General features: G+C 54.8%; 2 protein-coding genes across 3 annotated transcripts in view; one reads left to right on the forward strand and one right to left on the reverse strand.

The window, feature by feature from the left end:
- Positions 1-1,262: 1,262 nt before the first annotated feature.
- LOC118587911 (dedicator of cytokinesis protein 6) overlaps positions 1,263-20,836 on the reverse strand; it is a 33,809-nt gene continuing 14,235 nt past the window's right edge. Inside the window, exons 10-26 of the mRNA XM_036194078.1 lie at positions 20,455-20,535; positions 20,204-20,357; positions 19,963-20,090; positions 19,752-19,845; positions 19,358-19,520; positions 13,979-14,096; positions 13,820-13,890; positions 13,478-13,616; positions 13,293-13,394; positions 12,399-12,485; positions 11,947-12,178; positions 11,551-11,712; positions 10,179-10,342; positions 9,163-9,267; positions 5,369-5,464; positions 4,135-4,275; positions 1,263-1,318 (exon numbers count right to left, since the gene is read on the reverse strand). Coding sequence (XP_036049971.1) covers positions 1,316-1,318; positions 4,135-4,275; positions 5,369-5,464; positions 9,163-9,267; positions 10,179-10,342; positions 11,551-11,712; positions 11,947-12,178; positions 12,399-12,485; positions 13,293-13,394; positions 13,478-13,616; positions 13,820-13,890; positions 13,979-14,096; positions 19,358-19,520; positions 19,752-19,845; positions 19,963-20,090; positions 20,204-20,357; positions 20,455-20,535 — 2,040 coding nt within the window. The 3' untranslated portion in view covers positions 1,263-1,315. The remainder of the gene's footprint in view (positions 1,319-4,134; positions 4,276-5,368; positions 5,465-9,162; positions 9,268-10,178; positions 10,343-11,550; positions 11,713-11,946; positions 12,179-12,398; positions 12,486-13,292; positions 13,395-13,477; positions 13,617-13,819; positions 13,891-13,978; positions 14,097-19,357; positions 19,521-19,751; positions 19,846-19,962; positions 20,091-20,203; positions 20,358-20,454; positions 20,536-20,836) is intronic.
- Angptl8 (angiopoietin like 8) lies at positions 16,253-18,308 on the forward strand. Of its 2 annotated transcripts, none has more exons than XM_036194079.1 (4): positions 16,253-16,555; positions 16,714-16,871; positions 17,805-17,914; positions 18,025-18,308. In XM_036194079.1, the coding sequence occupies exons 1-4, from the start codon at positions 16,255-16,257 to the stop codon at positions 18,050-18,052; spliced, it is 597 nt and encodes a 198-aa protein (XP_036049972.1). In that variant the 5' UTR covers positions 16,253-16,254; the 3' UTR covers positions 18,053-18,308. The 2 variants fall into 2 exon arrangements, with proteins under 2 accessions (XP_036049972.1, XP_036049973.1); XM_036194080.1 differs by having other exon boundaries at positions 16,255-16,551; positions 16,710-16,871; positions 18,025-18,052.

Raw genomic sequence — 20,836 nt, forward strand, 5'->3', positions numbered from 1 at the left:
ATTTCTGTTCACTCCCTTCTGGTCCCTGCCCTGGCACACCCCCGACCGCTTTGGACCTTTGTCATCCTCTGTCCTTCCCCCATCGACTGTCCCAGAAGTTTTCTCTAGGAAAAACTGACTCCTTCTGATGCCCAAATTCACCTCTTGGACTTGCATTCAGGCTGCTGTCTCTCATCCTCTTGAGTTTTGACCCCCTGTCATAACTCCTCATGGATGGGTTATCCCTTTAAAGATTTATTTATTTTTGGTATTGGTGGAGGCCAGAAGAGGGCACTTGGTGCCCTGGAACTAGCATTACAGGTGGTTGTGAGCCACTATGTGGATGCGGGGAATTGAACCCAGGTCCTCTGGAAGAGCAGCCCGTGCTCTCGACTGCTGAACCGTCTGTCTCTCCAGTTCCTCCGATCTTTAACCCTAGGCCCGCTGACAGTACTATTGCACTGTAAGATGGTAGTGTCATCTTACAGAAAGTGAGCAAAACGTCATGATGGCACTTTCTTGGGAGATACTTTTCATTTAAAATTCTGTTTGCTTTATTGGGGGCGTGTGTGCTGTGATGATAGTGTGGCACTCGGAGAACAGCTCACAGGAGCCCGTTCTCTCTGTCCACTGTGTGGCCTTGGGGATCAAAACTCAGGTTGTTAGGCTTAGTGGAGAGTGTCTCCTTGGCTGAGCCTCTTCCTGGCTCTTCTGGAAGCACTTTTAGGAGGGAAAGCGGGAATATCCAGATTCTGTGGGCTCATCATCTCCAGCGCTTGGTGCTAGCTCCAGCTACTGCCATGGTGGCCATGGTGACCCTGGGCATCCACTCTACCATCTGCAGAGCTCCACCTTCTCCAGCCAGGCCCCTGACCCTAAGGTGACCAGCATGTTTGAGCTGAGCGGACCTTTCAGGCAGCAGCATTTCCTGTCGGGGGTATCAGATGGGTTGAAGGTGTGCCACTTCAGGAGAAAAGGGACGGAGGAGGCCCGCCTACCTGGGAAGTCGCGGAGGACACCGAGGGGGAGGGGGAGGCTGGGGGTGACAGGGGGCAGCAGGGGAGGTTAAGGGTCACATAGTGCTCGTGGCTGCACAGGATTCGGGTGAAGTCCATCCGGAGGGTCAGCAGTGCAGCTGGGTTGGGGGCAGACTGCAGCCGGGTGCTCACCTGCAGGGGAGGGGATGCCAGGCAGGGGTGACATCAGCATCCCCGTGCCCGCAGACTCCATGGGTCCCACGACGCCATCTGCCACCCCCCCCCCACGCATACCTACCTGCTTGTAGTGAGCTCGTACCAGGCTGAAGATGTAGCCTCGGTCCGTTATAGACAGGAGGTCACTGAGGAAGAAGGCCAGGCTGGCATTCAGCCGTTCAGCCAGCTCCATGTCCTGGGGACGCAGGTCCTGTCAGTCCACATTGACAGTGCCCGGCCTGGCTCACCTCTGCAGGACCCCCTTAACTCCCTGACTTCCTCCCCGTCCATGATCCACTCACAGTACTCATTTTGCTTTATTGTTACTATTTGTGACAGGGTCTCTCACCAGACTGGCCTCGAGCACGCAGAGATCCACCAGTCTCTGCACCCCAGAGCTGGGATCAAAGGCCACCACGTCACACTCAGTCCCACAGTACATTTTCCTTTCTTCTCCCACCCAGAGCCGGATAACCCACTCTCTACATCCAGACTTCAGAGTTCAACAGGATACATTTCCCAGGCTCCCTTGCAGCTGACAGTGCACACTCTGGCCAATGAGATTAGCGAGGAGGTGAAGCACCCTCTTTCATTGCTTGAACCCTCTGCTGAACTGGGAAGGCCTGGGCCAGACTCTGGAAGACCTATATCTTACTTATGCACAGAGAAACACTTTGATTCGGTTGAAATGCTTATCACTGTGTCAATGTGCTCTAATGGTATACCATCAGTAATCATTTAATGAGCATCTATTGAGCACCTACTGTGTGCCAAAACTGTGAAGGAAACATGGTCCTGGCTGCTAGTCCAGCAGTCTTAGGGGAGTGATAAAGCTAGCATCACACAGCCCAGGCTAACCTCAAGCTTGTGATTCTCCTGTCCCAACCTCTCAAATGCAGCGACCACAGGCGTGCACCACCATACCTGGCTGGGATGCCTTAAGTATGAGCCAGATACAGCTGGTGTTCATTACATGCCAAAGGAATGTGTGAAAGCGTGGTGCCCATCACCAATGGCACTTATGTCAACGCTGGGACAGCTCCAGGGACACCAGGTCGCTGGTATTGTGTAACAAGGGCAGCATTTCCCAAACCTGAAATGTTCCCACCACATCCTCAAATGACATCTCTTAAAATCCAGGATAGGGTGGTGGTGCACGCCTGTAATCCCAGCACTTGGGAGGCAGAGGCAGGTGGATATCTGTGAGTTCAAGGCCAAGCCTGGTCTACAAAGCAAGTTCCAGGACAGCCTCCAAAGCTACAGAAAACCCTGTCTCGGGGGGGGGGGGGGAAGGCCAGGCGCTGGTGGCTCACACCTGTAATCCCAGCACTCAGGAGGTACAGCCAGGCGGATCTCTGTGAGTTCAAGGCCAGCCTGGTCTCCAAAGCGAGTTCCAGGAAATGCACAAAGCTACACAGAGAAACCCTATCTTGAAAAAAACCAAAAAGAAAAAAAATAAAATAAAATCCAGGATAGCTGACCGTGGCAGCACATGATTTTGATCTCAGTGCTTGGGAGGCAGGTGGGTCTCTTTCAGTTGGAAGCCAGCCTGGTCTCCATAGCAAGTTCCAGGCCAGTCTGGGCTACTGGGTGAGATTGTCTAAAAATAAGGTAAACTCAGAAGAGATGGGCTGGCACGTTGGCTCTGAGGGCGAATGTGCTTGCTGCCAACGTGATGTCTGGAGTTTGACCCTCATGATGGAAGCAGAACTACCTCCCACAGATGTTCTTCTAACTTCCACACATGCACCATGTTTCACATGCCCACACAACACACAGATAAATAAACGCAATGTAAAAAAGTCAGGATATGGGACTGGAGAGATGGCTCAGTGGTTAAGGCCTGCTCTTCCAGACGACCTGGGATTTGATTCTCAGCACCCATGTGGCTACTTACAGTCATCTGTAACTCCTGGACCGGGGGATCCAGAGTCCTTTCCTGGCCTCCAAGGGCACTGAACATAGTGCACAGACCAAGCACTCATCCACATAACATTTTTTCAAAAATTTCTTTTTGGCTTTCCGAGATAGGGTTTCTCTGTGTGGCCCTGGCTATCCTGGAACTCACTCTGTAGACCAGGCTGGCCTTGAACTCAGAGATCCTCCTGCCTCTGCCTCCTGAGCGCTGGGATTAAAGGTGTGTGCCCCCCACTAGCCAACTTAATTTTTTTTTAATAAAAAAAAAAATAGACGTTTTTGGCAGAATATGGTTGGATGGAGTAGTGCAATGGCTGTTTCTGTCTGAGGGGAGCTTTCTCTCTGGCCCCATACACCCCCACAGAAGAGGGTGACTTGGATCCAAATCCTTTTACCTCTTCTTCCCCAGTAGCCTGGTACCAGGTTATGCTATTCTGCACTCTTTGCCTCAGTTTCCCTATCAACAGAGATAACATTCATACTTCATGGATGGCTATGATCCAGCTGGAAGCATGCAGAAGGTGCTCATTGAATGCTTCCATAAGAATACTGTGATCAGGACTGCTGTTTGCCTAATTCCTGTGGGGACTGGAACTGGTGATCCGGGTGCCTTGGCCATCATCAGGACCTCAGAACAGCAACATTCATTTACTATGTTCCTACTGTGGACTGGTACTAAGCTAAGGGACGCAGGATGTGCCCCACACCCTCACCAGCTCTTACTCTCCTTTGACTCCTCTACCTCAGCCACGCTCACCCTCACTGCCCAGTTGCAAACCTGCCTCAGGACCCTTGCACGTGCCATCCCTCCTGCCTGCAGCTCCCCGGGCTCTCTCATCTCACCTTTCAGCTTTCCCTCTAAACTGCTTTGTGAGGGCAGGGACTTGACCGTCTTATTTACTGCTGAGCCGATACATACAGCCAGGGCCTTGCACAGCACGCTTGAGAAAGAGACCGCTGGTTCACAGATGCAGCGGCACACTCCATCTCTGCCCATGGCACTGGTCACTTTCCTCCAAGAGGCCTCAGTCCCCCCCCCCCTCACCTTGTGGACTCGGGTGATGACTTCCAGGCCCACAGAGGCCACCAGGGCTGCAATGTCGTCCAGGAAGCGCCCAGGGAAGCGCAGCTTTCGGGGAGTGTCCAGTCGCTGGCCCAGGAGCAAATGTAGCTCCATGCTCTTTATCTGGGTGAGGCGGGTAGGCAGGGTGTAACTTGAAAGGCTGTGGGCAGGGCTGTCTCATGGGAAGTGCTGGAAGGCTGTGGGAGGAGCTTCAGATACACAGCTGGGGCTGGAGAGAAACTGGGGTGGTGGACTGATCGGCATGGCAGTACAGGCAAGGAAGGGGACCTAAGTGGCTCTGAGCTCAGTAGCCGCAGCTGAAGCGTGGTCTGGGTTTGACAGAGGGGCAGAACTTTAGCACCAAGACCAGTGGGCTTGGGGCTGCAGAGATGGCTCAGTGGGTAAGAGCACTGGCAGCTTTTCCAGAGGTTCTGAGTTCAATTCCCAGCACCCACATAGTGGATCTCGGCCATCTACAATGGGATCTGATGCCCTCTTCTGGCGGGCAGGCATACATGCAGATAGAGCACAATATACATTAAAAAAAAAAAAAAAAGAACAGTCCTTTAAGGGGTCCTGAGAAAGTGACATGGGTGGAGCCTGAGTGGGGGGCAGTGGGAAGGATTTGAGGAGCAGGCGGAGCCCACGGTGGAGCCTCAGAACCCAGAGTTTTGTGGGTGTCTGAGTGTACATGCCTGCAGAGCCCTGTGCCCACTGCTTGTTGGAGACGGTTCTCACTGAGGCTGGAGCACACTGATTTTGCTGGGCTGGCTGGTCCACAAGTACCAGGGACCCTCCTGTCCCCAGTGCTGGGGTTACATTAGTCTGGCCCTTCTTCTGTCACATGTTCTGGGGCTCTGACTCTGGTCTTCAAGCACCTTCCTCTAACTGAACCTTCTCCCCAGCTTATATATGTCTTGGAGGATTATGGGGGATGGACTGGCAGGGACAGGGCCAGCAGACACTGGGGAAGAAGACACAAAGACACAGTTGAAGGAATCTGGGGGGTCTGCAAGCCTGACCTCTCAGTACTTGGTGTCTCCTGGAGGAAGGAGGCCCCATCTCTGGGTTGAGGAGTCCTCTCTAGAGAAGGGGGTTCACTGTCAAGGTGACCTCCATCTCTCCTTACAGAAGAGCCTCAAGGCCCTTTCTTAGGGTTCTGAATGCAGTGTCGAGGCACTTTTTCAAAGGTCTCTCAGGACGGGGAAGTCCTCACCATGAGCCGGAAGAAGAACCAGGCATGCTGTAGGGCCACCTCACGAACTGCACTGCCGCTCACGACCCACTGCAGAGCCAGTTCCTCATGCAGCAGCTGTGGGCGGGGCTGGGGTTACGAGAGCCAGGTGCTACCCTCCCACACACCCCAGGGAAGGCTTGATGGGGTGGGGGTGGGGGGGTAGGGGGTGGGGGTGATGCAGCCCAAAGCCTAGCTGGGGGTCACAGCAGCAGGAGGCCATGCGGGGTGGGATGAGAGCAGATTCCAGCCCCTGGCTGGAAGTGGGGAGGAGCACTGGACCCCTTGCTGTGGGGCAGCATGGTGGACATCAGACCATCACCCCATTCCCCCCTCTACCTTCTGCACAGTGTATCTTGGCTGAGGGGCTGGCAGGGCCGAGGAGGAGGCCTCGAGGTAAGAGGAGGCACGGCTAGAGTTGCGGTCGATGGCCTAGGATGGATGGGATGGAAGCATGGGATGGCAGAGTGAGTTAGTGATGTGGATGGGAACAGAGATGAAGCTACACGATGGAGGAAGGACCAGTTCTTGTGGGCATGGGCAAAGAGAGAGATGGGGCTTGGTCAGCACGAACATAAGAGGAATTTGTTAGGGTCTGAACACATCTCCAGAAACTTCAGGATTGTGAGCTCCAAGTCAAGGGGGACCTTGTCTCACAGCAGGAAAAGAGAAAGAAAAAGAAGGGAGGGAGGGAGGGAGGGAGGGAGGGAGGGAGGGAGGGAAGGAGGGGAGGAGAGAGAGGCAGAGAAGGAGAAAGTAGGGGGAGAGAAGGGAGAGACCTGAGCTAGCACACTGCCTTTGTCACCACATGATACAGCAGAAAGAGGCCTGTGCTCTGGAGCGTCACTTAGTGTCCAGAGGCATGAACTAACTAGTTACTCTTGTTTTTCAACACAGGGTTTCTCTGTGAAGCCCTGGCTGTCCTGGATCTCGCTCTGTAGCCCAGGCTGGTCTTGAACTCAGAGATCCACCTGGCTCTGCCTCCCAAGTGCTGGGACTAAAGGTGTGCACCACCACCGCCTGGCTAGTTACTCTATACATGGCCTGGTCTTGAGTGCTTTAGTAACAGAATGGGCAGAGACAGTGGGCAGGACCGCACAGGCAGGGAGGGCAGAGGGAGAGAGACAGGTCTGTGTGAGCGGGTTTGTGGATACAAGGAGAACCCTGGGCATGGCCAGGGCGCTGTGGGAGGACATGGGACAGTGTAGGTGAGGGCAGGTGAAGGAGCAGTGGAATCAGATGTGTTCAGAGAAGAGGGAGCCGGACACGGTGGGGTACACCTGTCACCTCACTGCTCAGGAGGCAGAGGCAAGAGCAGTGTGACTTCCAGGCCACCATGGGCTACATAGCAAGAATTTGTCTCAAAACACAACAACTAAACCAAACAATCCTCCTCAAAACACACAACAAACAACAAAAGCAAGGGCTGGCATCTGGCTCCGTGGTAGAGCCCTTGTCTTGGTATGGGCAAGGCTCTGGGTTCCAGGAAAAGGGGTGTGCTGGGAGGGATGGAGTAACGGTGAAGATGAGGATGGTGTCGGTGAATGCAGGGATGCAGCAGAGATGGGCTGGCCATGGCCCAAAAGTCAGGGCACCACTGCAGACAGGGGAAAGGAATTCATGGTCGGAGGAGGCCAGAGGCACCAGAGGACCGAGGAAGGTCAAGAGTTGGATGGAAGGGCTTGGCCACTAGGTGGAGAGTGTGAACATGGAGATGTGTAGTGACAAGAAAGAAAAAGGAAGAAAGGTGAGCCAGCGAAGACAGTATGTGCTGGGACTACAGGCCTGGCCTCCTGCTCCAGCCTTGCTCAGGGCCTCATAGGGCCTCAGCATGCCCCTCTGTGAAATGGGTACCGTGGTCCAAGCTTCACTCCTTGTCTGGTTTTCTGGTCAGGAGAAAAGGCTCAGTGATGGAGTTGGCTCAGCCACTGGGACTTGAGCACCCTGTAGCTGCCATGGCCCATCATGCACTGCTTACTTAGTACGCCTGAGCCAGGCCACACACTCTGAAGACCACTTCCTGACTGGGACACCACCCTGTTACTCCCTGGTCACCTCCTCTTGGCTCCCCAAGGCCTAACTGACCTTTCAGGAAACTGAGGACTATCCCGATTGAAAATGCTAAGAGCGGAGACTAGAGATGGTCGTGGTTAAGAGCACTGGCTGCTCTTGCAGAGGACCTGGGTTCAATTCCCAGCACCCACACGGTGACTTAAACTGTCTGTAACTCCAGGTCCAGGGGATCTGACGCCTTCTTTTGACTTTTGAGGGCCCCAGGCAAGTACAGCATAGACATACATGCAGGTAAAATATCCATACACACAAAACAAATAAATCTAATATATACTTTTAATGCTGTGGGTGGGTTGGGCTTGGGCCTGAGCTGTTGGAGTATCTGCCTCAAAGTCCTGGGTCACATTCCTAGCCCTGTGTGGCCCAGCCACACAGACTGAGAACGTGCCTTACCAATGAACTCCAATTGTAGCCTTTTTCTTTTGGGACAGGGTCTCATGTTCTCCAGGCTGGCCTCAAACTCTCTATGTAGCCAAGAATGACTTTAAACTACTGATCCTCCTGCCTCCATCTCCAAAGGCTAGGTTTACAGGCATGTAAAGCCATGCTTGGTTTATGTGGTTCCAGGGATGGAGCCCAGAGCTGTGTGTATGCTGGACCAGCGCTCTGTTTGCTGAGTCCCAGCTCCAGCCTGTTAAAGCATCTCTGCCAGCACTTCTGAATCTGCTCACTTGTTTGAGGGGTGTCTATTTCTGGGATGTCTACTGTAGCTCAGGGAGACCCCACTGGGGCCCTACCCTATGCCCATGTTTGGGCCCATGCTGCTGAGCACTTTACTGGGTCTTTTTGTTTGCTTTGCTGAGATGAGATCTGCTGTAGCCCAGGGCAACCTTCACCTCCTGCCTCTCTCTCCCAAGAGTTGGGATGAAAGGCAGGCACCTGAACATTTGGTGTGCTGTCTCCATCCTATAAACTGAGGGGCTAAGAAAGGCAGCTAATTAGCTCGAGCACGGGACAGGGCCTGAGCCAAGGGGGATGGAGCCCAGGTCTACTTCAGGTAAAGCCCCTCCCCATACTAGGTCCCTGGAAGGAGCTAAATTGGGGAACCCCCTGTATGAAAACTGGTGGGGAGGTCCAGGGGTCCAGGCTACTTCACCCTCATAAGGGTTGTCTATGCCAAGGGGATGGTTAGAAGTCCCTAAGGCAGAGATGGGTTAAAGGGCAGGGAACGTCCATGCAGGGCAGCGAAGTTACAGGTGGGTAGATTTACATGTGATTTGCGCCCATTCACATACCACCACACAATGTTCTGTCTCTATTGGTCTATGTTTTTTCTCAATGTTTTTTGTTTGTTTGTTAAGACAGGGTCTCACTGTGAAGCCCTGGATGGCCTCCAACTCACCATGTAGAGCAGACTGGCCTTAAACTTACAGATGTCCACCTGCCGCTGCCTCCCAAGTGCTGGGATCAAAGGCATGGGCCACCACCACCCAGCCTTGCTTCTTAATCTTAATTTTTCTTCTTGGTGGTGCTGGCGATGGAACCCAGAACCTCATGCCTGCTGTGTAAGAACTCTGCCCCGAGCCACACTCCAAACACGCAGTGGCCTATGTGGTAGTACAGCCTTAGGCTGACCAGATACATACAACACACACCTCCACAGCCCTAGACAGTCATGGGCTCTTGCTGTCCCTGAGGGATTAGTTCACTGCAGCCAGGAAGGCGGGAGGAACTCATGCAAAGGGGGCAGATAGGGAGGGCACCTGTCTGGGCTCAGCCCCACAGTATGGGGGCACCCGCCGCAGCACAGCCTTGCTGCCTCCTGGAGCGTAAGCAGAATTCACCCACGAGTGGGAGCGGTCGACGCCCTGAAGATACAGAGATGGGATGATGTCCCAAGCCGAGCACAGGGAAGGCAGTATGGGAGACCACATGAACACTTCCCCAGAGCACATGTGCCATGCACAAACCTGGGAAATGTGCAGTGTGCATGTGTTCACACAGTGTGTAACTGCCTGGAGTGCATATGCATTTGAATCCATGTAGATATGAGCATGGAGAGCATGTATATATGTATTCAAGTATATATGTGCACATGGGGCCTGTCCATATGCACTTGTGAATGTATGTGCATGGTGCATGGTGCATGGTGTATATGTGTATGTGCAGTGTGTGCATATATCAATGTATGTGTGCACATAGGCTACATATGTATATGCATCTGTGCACATGTGTACAAGGGACACACACATAGAATACCTTCATATTAGTGTACACAAGATGCATGTGTACACATACCTTTGTATTAGTGTGCACAGGTTGTATGTGAACACACACCTTTGTATTAGTGTGCACATGCTGCATGTGTACACACACGTTCCTATTAGTATGCCCAGGCTGCATGTGTACACACACGTTCCTACCAGTGTGCACAGGCTGCATGTGTACACACATGTTCCTATTAGTGTGCACAGGCTGCATGTGTACATGCACCTGGTGAACCATGGACATCTTTGTTGAGCCAGGCCAAGCCCTTTCCCCCCATTCTCCAGTCAGCTGAACAGTGCAGAGTCCCCTGTAGCTGTCAGAGCCTCAGCCTGACCACACAGCCGGGCCACACAACCGGACCACACAGCGGGGCCACACAGCCGGGCCACACAGCCGGGTCCCAGCCTTCTTCTGAACAGTGACTTCTAGTTTTCCTTCCTCCATCAGCATGGAGATTCTTCACCCGCCCACTGAGCCTGCAGGCTGGAGGTTTCAGTCCCCCTTGCCCTACCTTGGTGGCTAGGATGCGGGACACCTCATCGTCCACAGAGCCGGGGACTATGGCCAGGTCAGGATTGCTGCTGCTGATACTTTTGGAGCGTGTCAGGTAGAGGCTGGTGGGGCGGCCAGAGCCGAGGGCCAGTGTGGCGGCCTGTACCGTTGGTGGAGGGACCCCTGAGGAGAGAGGGAGCCATTAGCTCAGCCCCTGCCAGGATGACCCCAGGCCCTTCCCAAAGAGCAGCCCTGGGTGAAATCACTTTCCTTCTCTGAGTTCCCACGTCCTCACTGTAAAATGGAGCGGAACATGGCTACTGCTTCCCAGCGACTTGGGGCAGACAGAACACACTGGGAACAGAGCCTGGTGCCTGTGTGTTCCTAGCTGCTATTCATTATGCACGAATGAGGAAAAAGCTAACTTCTCCTTCAGTGCTGGGGATGAAACCCAAGGTCTTGTGCAGGCTAAACACTTAAGCTCCCAGGAGCTTCCCCCAGCCCAAGTTCCTCTCTTCCTCCTCTTCTTCTTTCCTTCTCTTTCTCCCTTTCTGCCCTCACCATTTTGTTTGTTTGAGACAGGGTTTCTCTGTAGCTTTGGTGCCTGTCCTGGATCTCACTCTGTAGCCCAGGCTGGCCTCGAACTCACAGAGATCCACCTGCCTCTGCCTCCCAAGCGTTGGGATTAAAGGCGTGCGCCACCACCACCTGGCCCTCACCACCATTCTTTCTTGTACTGGGGTTCAAACCCATGCATGCCACTGAGCTACCTTCTCAGACCCAGCCAAAGCCAATCTCAGTGAATGCTCACTGTAGGAAGAACTTTCCAAGATCAATGCCATCTATGACTATCGGTGTCCTCATGAAGTGACCACTACTATTATCCCCATTTAAAAACGGGAGAACAAACCAGGTGGCGGCAGCACATGGCTTTAATTCCAGCACTCGGGAGGCAGAGGCAGGCGGACCTCTGTGAGTTCCAGGCCAGCCTGGTCTACAGAGGGAGTTCCAGGACAGCCAAAGCTACACAGAGAAATTGCTTCCCAAATAAATAAATAAACAAATGATAAAAATGGGAAAGCAGGCTCAGAGAGTTAAGGCCAGGATCATGAAGCGCCTAGGCAATAGAATGGTCAATCACTTAAGCAGCCTGTCTTAAGGCCCTGTTCTCAGCATCTTGCTGATGGGCTGAATCAGTAGCTGGTCAAGTGTGTAGAAACATGCCCTGAGGCCACAGCAAAGTGGGTAAGATGGTGTCTACCTCGTAAGTCACCCGAGCGAGGCCCTGAGGCCCTGAGGCCCGGGGCCTTCACACAGGGTCACTCTCTTCTGCTTGGTGTGCTCTTCTTGCCACTGTTTCCTGTAGCCCAGCATTCTCCGCTAACACTCACCGCCTGGCAGGCCGAGGTCACCGCCAGGGAGGCGAAAGGCATAGTGGACGTAGGCAGCCAGCAGCGGGCAGTGACCACGGGAATCTTGGACAGTCTCCAGGCTCCGGTGCACAAGGCTGGCTACATGAGCCATAGCTTCAAAGGCCCCTCGGCCCAGGTTCACTGTCGGACAGGGCAAAGGTCAAGTTCCACAGCCCAAAGCCTCTCAGGTCCCCACTCACCTTCCAGAGGAGGGAGGGTAGATAAGGTGCAAGAGCTCATGGGGATCTTAAAGGACCAGCTCTGGGGGGAGGTGCTCTGGGGGTCCAGAGAAACAAATGGACTACAGGAAGAAACCCAGGGTTGGGGAAGGGTGATTGTCTTTCCAGAAACAGGCCTAAAGCCACAGTGGCTCACCTATCTGGCCACCAATGATGGGCGGCCGCACAACCAGGCGGACAAGCGTGTCCAGAATGTGGTGGGAAAAGGCCACAAGAGGCTCGGGGCTGGCGAGGCGCAGAGCCGTCAAGCTGGCCCGAAGCTCCTGCTCCACGGTGGCCTCACTCAGCACCGTCTCCCTGAGCCGGAATGGAAAGGTCCCTTCTTCTAGAACATGTACCAGGGTGAAGAACTTATCCAAGTAGGGGTCCTAAGGAGAGGGGAGGGCATGGAGTGAGCAGAGAGAGGAGAGGGGGCAGGGGGTGCACACCCCCCACCTGAGTCAGCAATCTAGATCAGATGGATTGCAGTCACGTCCAGTGGCTGGAGGCCAGACCTTTACCAGCCAGTTGCAAGCACGTCTTGCTCAATCCCAGGGTAGGCAGGATGGGGACAAGCCAGGGCGCCTGGGTTCTCATCCCACCCCGTACCTGCGGGTGCACGGACGACACAGCTGTGAGCTCCACACTGAACACACCCTTGTGACCGTCCACCCAGCGCATGCCCGGCAGTGCCACCTGTGGGAGGGAGGGGCGGGGTGGGCACAGGCTGACCCTCCCCCATGCATCAGGCCACCAGACCAGGCCGTAGCCCTAGCCATTGCGACACCACGGCCAGAAAGTAGCCCAGCCTGAGGGAGTGGCAGGGTACCCTGTCCCTAAGGGAGCCGTAAGGGCAGGCTGGAACCCACAGAGACTGAGGGGTGTGTTCGGAGTGAAAACTAACTAGAAAAAGCAATGGTCTTGGAATAGACTGGAGGGGCACTTGAAACCATCAGACTTGGGGAAGGGATGCGGTAGCAATACAAGGGGGCTGATGGAGGGGTACACGCAAGGATCAGGAGTTCAAGGTCATCCTTGACTACACAGAATTCAGGGCTGCCTGGGCTGTGTGTGACCTTGTCTAAAAAAAAAAAAAAAAAAAAAAAAAAAATCCCAGGGCCGGCAAGATGATGTTCCAGTGGGTAGAGACCCTCACCCGCTGGAATCACCACGACTAATAACTTGCACCTCAGCCCTGGACCTGCATGGCGGAGAACAGATACCGAAAAACTATTCTCTGACTTTCACACACAGGGCAGGGCACATGAGCTACACCCCCAAAATAAGAAATAAGAGAATTTTCTTTTAATCACAAAGGGAAGACTGAGTGGAACAGAGAGGCTGGGGACAGCGAGAGGAGAGGCCTGCCGGGTGTGGAAAGAGACACATGGGATGCAATAGCCCACAGAGACATTCTATTGGGGTGGCAGGTGCAGGGGACCCACAGGTGCCCATGAGGACGAGGGCAATGACGGCATCGGGGTTGGGGGCACAGGCACGTACATCCGGGGTCAGGACTGAATAGCTGGGTGGAGGCTGGTCCACCGACACAGGCAGGCAGAAGGGACCCGTCCTCAGGCGGCCGTGTTGTAGCAGAGGGATCCACTGGGGAGAAGATGGTGAGGGTCAGATGTGCCCGGAGACCTTGGGGTGGGGGAGGGAGGAAGCTGTGGGTAACAGTGGCTCACGGTGAAGCCCACGGGCGTCTCCAGGGCTGTTCCTGGCCGGGGCTGGCAGCTGACGTGGTAGAAGGTGAAAAGGAGGTGATGGTTCTCGGTCACGCAGGTGGGAAGTCGCAGCTTGAATTCCTCGTAGAATTCAGGAGACCTGGTAAGACAGGGCCAGGGGCTGGGGGCCAGCTAGGGAGCGGGAGTCTCATAGGAGGACTCTCTGCCTCAACTTACCTCATCTGCACGCCGAGACTTAAGCTTCCGCTCTTCCTGCTCCGTGCATACTCTCCCTACACTCGGCCTCCCTGACCCCCTCAGAGATCCCCAGGGTCAACCACGTGAGTACCCAACCCTGCATACTTGTTATGATAGACCACTGGTGTGAAGGCCTCTCGGGTGAATTCACTACAGCTAGATTTCCCAAAGATGACCTGTGGGAGGCAGAACATGAGGGACTCGCTGGGGACAACCTCTGCCTGCTCCATCCCCTTCCCTCCAGAGCAGGGTCATCGCACTGACCGGCAAGGCTTGGCTCTGGTCCTCCCCAGCCATGTACTGGATCCGCACAGCCAGGTTGCGCACAGAGCCCTGGCGACTGCTGAAATTGAGGCTGTGTGGGTACACGAAGAGCAGGTTCCTGAAAAAGGAGAAATTGGACGGGTGAGGGACTCTTCAGAGGACTGGGGACACAGTCATGGGAGAGAGGGTCATGGAGCAGGTGCACTCAGGACAGGGTGGGCTGTGATCCCAGGCGTCACAGGGGGTCATGGACAAATGAAACTTCGTTTTCTGTTGTCATTGTTTTGTTTGGTTTTTCCCAGACAAGGGTTCTCTGTGTAACAGTCCCGGCTGTTCTGGAACTCACTTGGTAGCCCAGGCTGGCCCAGAACTCACAGAGATCCGCCTGCCTCTGCCTCCCGAGTGCTGGGATTAAAGGCGCGCCCCACCCAGCAGTTAAAACCTCTTGAAGCACACACACATCTAGATTCAGGGAGGCACAAGGCCAGGCACAGATGGGTGCTGAGAGCCAGGGTTGTTTTTTTTTTTTTTCAAATTGGAATTCAAGGTCATCCTGGTCTACATAGCGAGTACGAGGCCAGTCAAAGCTACACAGAGAGATTTTGTCTCAGAAAACTCCGCACAAACAACAAGCATTCGAGACAGGGTCTCATGTAGCCCAGGGCAGACCTGAGTTTGCCAGTTAGCTCAGTATGATTTTTAAGTTCTTGACTTCCTGTGTCTCCACCTCCAAAGTGCTGGAATGACAGGCGTGTGCCACTGGTGTACCGAGTACTGGGGACAGACGGCAAGGCTTTGTACAAACAACACAAACACTACCAGCTGAGCCCCAGCTCCAGCTCCCAAGGGCTGAGGTCTAAAAAGGTAGCCTGGGTGCTGGAGAAGCGAGTGGCTCAGCAGTTAAGAGCACCCACTGCTCTCTGAGAGGATCCAAACTCAATGCCCAGCACCCACATCAGGCAGCTCCAGGTGGACCTGCCTCACACGCTGCCCCCAGACACATATAACTAAAACAATAAAACAAACCTTTTACAAAGGTGGTCCAGAGAGCCAGGAGGCATGGCTGCCTCCTCACCTCACTACCACCTTGTTGGCCCACTGGAGTTACATATAGAGTCTGTCTCTCAGGTGGACACAGAATCAGAACCTGGCGATGGAGTCCTGGTCCTGTCCCTCTCCCCAACTGTCACTGCACAGCCCCCAACCCTGTAGGCCTCGGTTGCTCTATCTGTATAACGGGGACATCTGGCCTGCCAGCTCAGCCGTTGTGACGTAATATCAACAACCAATAACCTCCGTGATAGTCATCACACAGCACACCTCTTGACAAGCTCCACTCAAAACACAGCATGACTAACTCCACGGCCATTTTCTGTGCTGCTGGGGAATGGGACACAGAGCCTGGCACATGCCCAGCAAGCCTTCCACCTCTGAGCTTTACCTCAGCCCTTGTTTTCTTGAGAGAAGAGAGGGTCTAGTTCTGTAGTCCAGGCTGGCCTTGAACCCAAGTTCCTCATGCCCCAGCCTCCACACCTGATTTACTTACTAACTTTGCATTTGCAATCAATGACTGTTCTTTCCCGATGCACACAGCGGGTGCTCAACACACGGTATTACCACACGTGGGACCCCTAGGTGGAAAATGAAGTGCAGTACTTGTCCTGAGTCTTCTAGGAAGTTAAATCAAAGTTAGCACCGAGCACAGACTGGGCCAGGAGTCAGGCTTCATCCCCTGGGAGGGGCTGGCATGTCACTCTTGCCCCCCCAGCTGTCAGCCGCGCCCACAGTGACCCCTTGCAGGAAGGAGACAAGGAAAGCAGGTGACTGACGCACAGTGCCCGGGGAGTTCATGTAAACGGCCGACAGTCAGGAGACTCCAGCCTGCTCCAGTGGCCCCTCTGGGTGAAACACTGGCCCTGCTGCGTCAGTGTGTAGAGAGCCACTTATGGAGGCCGTGCCTGGGCTTAGATGGGAAACTGAGGGTCAAGGCATGCTGCCTGCAGTCATGCAGCCCCTGGTGCTGAGATCTAGAGCTCCCCACTGCCCCACCTCCACCCCCACTCCACCCCCGCCACAGCTGGCCCTGAGTTCTAGCCAGCGTGATATCAGCGTGGCCTGCTTAGCCATCAGCCTGATGCAATGGCTGTGCCCCTGCCAGGCCCTTGTGCAACCGTGGCTGGCTAACCATTGACCAGGGAGAAGGGGGTTAATGGCAGTCTGTGGAAATAAAAGGTGGCCCACTGTGGCACAGGAACCACACCCCCAGACTGTCAGCCATGGCTGTGCTCACTCTCTGCCTCCTGTGGGCCTTAACGACAGCGGTGCAGCCTGCTCCAGTAGCTCCTCTGGGGGGCCCTGAGCCAGCTCAATATGAAGAGCTGACCCTGCTCTTTCATGGGGCTTTACAGCTAGGCCAGGCCCTCAACGGCGTGTACAGAGCCACAGAGGCACGTCTGACAGAAGCTGGGCGCAGCCTGGGCCTCTTTGACCGAGCACTGGGACTCCTGGGAACGGAGGTCAGTCATGGCCGGGATGCAACACAGGAGCTACGCACCAGCTTGTCGGAGATTCAGGTGGGCACTGGAGCTGGGGTGTTGTTGAATGGATAAGAGTCTGAGGAAGAGTTAAGTCGAGGATGTCCCACTGTCCTGGTTAGCTCATAATAGAGGAAAAGGGATAAAGTGCTAGGTGAACCAGTGACCTCACTGACACCACGCCATCTATTGAGCAGGTAGAAGAGGATGTCTTACACCTTCAAGCAGAGGCCACAGCCCTATCGCTGGGAGAAGTGGCCCGGGCCCAGCAAGCTCTACGGGACACTGTACGGAGACTCCAAGTCCAGATGAGAGGTGCCTGGCTGGGCCAAGCCCACCAAGAATTTGAGGCCTTAAAGGTAAGGGGCTCCTAGGTCTGAGAGGGGTACAGCCCTGCTTCCCAGCCAGAAGCCACCTCTGAAACCTGAGCTAGAAGACCCCATTGTATGTGGGGTTCTACCCTCAGTGACCTTCTGGGCCTCCATTTTCCCATTTGCAAGTAAAAAGAACCAGGCATGGTGGTGCTTGCCTGTGACCCCAGAACCCTGGAGGCAGGGGCAGGAGGAGCCAAAGCTTCAAGCCAGTCTTGTCTACATAGTCAGAGGCCAGCCTGGGCTCCATGGTGACAGCCTGTGTCAAAAAGAACAAAAGAAGGATAATGGGGTGTGGTACACACACCTGCAACCCCTGCACTTGGGAATAAAGGGCTGGTCAGGAGTCCAAGGTGGTCTCTAGACAGACTTCTGAGCTAAGCTTGAACCATGAGACCCTGTCTCAAAATAAATGAATGAATGAACGACGGGATTGGCAAGGTAGTTCAGCAGGTAAAGGCCTCGCTGCCAAGCCCAGTGACCTGAGTGCCATGCCCAGGATCCACGTGGTGGAAGGAGAGGACCCTCTCCCGAAAGTTGTCCTCTGACTTCCAAATTTGTGCTATGGCATGTGCACACACTAAAAAAAATAAATTTTAAAACAAGAGCAGGAACGGTCACTTTAGAGCAAAGCTAGAGCCTCAAAGTGCAGGGGCCAGGGCACCAACGGGTGCTCAGTAAATGCTCGTTACTGTGGTATCTGGGGCCATGTATTGAGAACCCAATCAGTACTATCTGATGCCCATTTACAAAGTATACAAAGCCAGTCCTATTTAGACACACTTTACAAATGGGGAAACTGAGGCCGAAGGGTCTTAGGCATTTGCTGGGTCATATGGATTGTAACAGAGAGACCTGGCAGTGGTCAGGAGGTGGGAGGTGACCCAGACCCCCGGCTGAGGTCTCTATGCTACCCGACAGGCTCGAGCCGACAAACAGAGCCATATTTTATGGGCTCTCACGGGCCACATTCAACGACAGCAGAGGGAGATGGCCCAGCAACAGCAGTGGCTGCGACAGATCCAGGAGAGGTGAGTCTGGTGGAGGACCCACATTTGGGGGGCAGGGGGAGCGGTGCCTAGGTCCACTGAAGGGTGTCCCCACCCCACACTGGCCTTAACTGAGCTGTCTCTCTCCCTAGGCTCCACACGGCAGCACTCCCGGCCTGAGACTGCCTGGATGCCATCGAGAACCAGTCATGCCGCTAGGAACATTGAACGTGATCCGCGAGGCCCCTGAGCAGGGCAGACAGAGCTGGCTGCCCCGGCTGGGCTTGGCCAGTGCACTTCGCTTCCGGAGAGCGGAGACAGAAGCAAGCAGGCGGGAAGGAAGGCCAAGACAGAGCCCTGTGGAAGAAGGCTGGAGAACGTACATGAGTCCCCTCGTGCCCCCACACGCCACAATAAACAGAACAGAGGTTATCTACGCCGAGTGCCTGTGCCTGTGTCTGCCAGAATGGGGTCTGGGGCTGGGCTGGGGCTGAGGTAACACAGCACTGCTCAGCATGCTGGGTCCCAACTACAGAACCACGGCACCATGGTGCACGCTTGTCATCTCAGCACTGGGAAGGCAGAGGCAGGAGGATCAGGAGTTCATGGACAGGAGGAGACAGGTGGGTCTCTAGCCAGTCTATCCTATCTGGCAAGTTCCAGGCCATGAGAGACCCTGTCTGAGAACAAAAAGGTTGGGGGCTGGAGAGAGGGCTCGGGTTAAGAGCACATGTTGTTCTTGCAGAGGACCTGCCCACATTCCATCCCTCCTGTCAGTCAGCTGGCTCACGGTCACCTGCAACTCTAACTCCGGGGGACCCAAAGTCTCTGGTCCCCTCAGCACCTCACACAGGCACTCATTCCCACATGTAGGTAGGCATACCGACATGCAAGTGCCTGTACCCACACACAGGTGAGCATTCCCACACAGACAGACACACAGACACAGACAGACAGACAGACAGACAGACACAGACATAGACACACACACACACACACACACACACACACACACACACACACACACACGGTAGTGTGCACTTTTAACCCCAGGGCGTGGGAGGCAGAAGAAGACAATCTCTGTGAGTTCCAGGACAGCCAGGGCTACACAGTGGGACCCCGTCTCAACAAATAATAATAGTAATAATAATGTTAAAGAAAAAAGGTGGGGATGCTGAGATGGCCTGGCAACAGGAGTTCCGGTCTCAGAACGCACATGGTGGGAAGAACTGATTCTGCAGGTTATCCTCTGACCTGCACGCTTGCACTGTGTGCTGCATGCCCCCACCACCACACAAATAGAATGAATAAACATGATACAAAGGTTCTTAAAACCAGGTGGATACTCCTGAAGAGCACCCAAGACTGTTCTCTGGCCTCTGTACTCATGCAGACATTCACTCATATACTCTTGAGCACCCACGCACAACACCCCCACCCCCCACATACACAGAATGGGGGCCCCACCAGCCGCAGAAGCTGTACCTGTAGCTGGTATGGGGGGCGTAGACCTCACGGGCAGGGAACTCCAACACCTCCTTGGTGGGCCGCCCCCTGGGGTCTGGATAGGGCTTGACATGCAGTAACTCAGGGGACAGGCAGAAGTGCAGGTTCTCGGGTGCCGGGGAGATGTCAATCTTGAGCTGAGCTGGGGGAAAGAACTTGGTTTTTACCCGCCTCAGCCTCCTACACTGGGGCACTTCTGCTGGCTCTCTGCTCGTCGCCTAGTGCCCTCTGGGGACTGCACCATCAGGAGCAAAACCCCACAACTGCCCTGTTCCTTCCAGTGCCTATCCGGGCCGGGGTTGAGTCCCAGACCCCACGGTCTGCTGAATGACTATGTGAGCAACAGATCTCCTTCACAGGGTGTGTCACGCACCAGTCACAGGTCTCAAACGCCTCAGCAGGGACGACGGTCGCCGCATGTCCGCCAGAAACTTGAAAAGGTCCTCATCACTGAGCCGTTCTGCCTCCTGCCAGCCACAGGTTCCCCAAGGCAAGGGCTGAAAGTCCCCGCGATGGACGGGGCCCCAGGGGAAGAACCCCAGTGCTCCCTTCCTCCCAGGCTCCTTGTCCTATAGCAAGGTCACCTGTTTAAAGAAGTTGGTGACTGTTAAGGTGGCCGGGCGGAAGCTGGAGAAGCTGCAGGCATCATCCCCACTACAGCTTCGGTCCTGGGGGCCCCGACGGCGGCGTTCTGCCCAAGTCGGTCTGCGCTCTAGGAGACGGCATGGTGGCAGGGGAGGACAGAATTAGACAGAGGGTGAAGGCAGCATAGGAAGAGAGACCGGTGTAAGACGCTGAGATCCAGCAAGCAGCGCGCGTCCTCACCGCCCTCCGGGTCGGAGCCCCGGTCCTGTGGCCCGACGCTGCTCACAATGTTGGCCAAGTGCACAGCCGTCCAGGCGAAGGGCATGCGGTAGCGGCCAAGCCTGGCACAGAACTGCTCCGAGGCCAGGCGCAGCCTCTCCAGCTTCTCTTTGTTCTGTGGGGACACACACCCGCCTCCAGTTCAGCGTCCTTCCCCTGTGCCGCACCCGCAGGCCCTGCCCTCGCACCCTGTCCAGCTCACCCACACCTACCTTCACTGTGTCCGCCTCCTTCATCACCATGTAAGGCTCGCAGCACTCGCTGATGTCCCCCTGCTGAAGCACCTTTTCCAGCTGCAGGGCGAAAGGACCCAGTGAGGGACTCCTTAGCACCCTTTGCATCTTCTGGACCCTCCTGGACCCACGGGGACACGGGGACTCGGGCATCCAGGCAAGCCTGTGTCACACGGACGGCTGCCATGGCCCAGCTCTCCTCAGGACTGACTGCTAGCACGCTGTCCCCCAGCAGCTCCATTTTCAACTGTGTCTTAACCCTCCACTCCACCCCAGCTTAAGCTGTTGATGTTTTCTCTACACGGCCCCCCATTTCTCCTTTTGTTAGTTTGTTTTTCGAGATCTCACTGTGTAGCTCTGG

Source organism: Onychomys torridus, chromosome 7 (genome assembly GCF_903995425.1).
Source record: "Onychomys torridus chromosome 7, mOncTor1.1, whole genome shotgun sequence".
Taxonomy (NCBI): Eukaryota; Metazoa; Chordata; class Mammalia; order Rodentia; family Cricetidae; genus Onychomys; species Onychomys torridus.

Bases quoted from the DNA above. Each gene is read 5' to 3' on its own strand.
- Angptl8 (XM_036194079.1), top strand. From the start codon at position 16,255: ATGGCTGTGCTCACTCTCTGCCTCCTGTGGGCCTTAACGACAGCGGTG. The intron at 16,556-16,713 runs GCACTGGAGCTG...TTGAGCAGGTAG, and splicing joins CTTGTCGGAGATTCAGGTGG to AAGAGGATGTCTTACACCTT. The intron at 17,915-18,024 runs GTGAGTCTGGTG...CTCTCTCCCTAG, and splicing joins CTGCGACAGATCCAGGAGAG to GCTCCACACGGCAGCACTCC.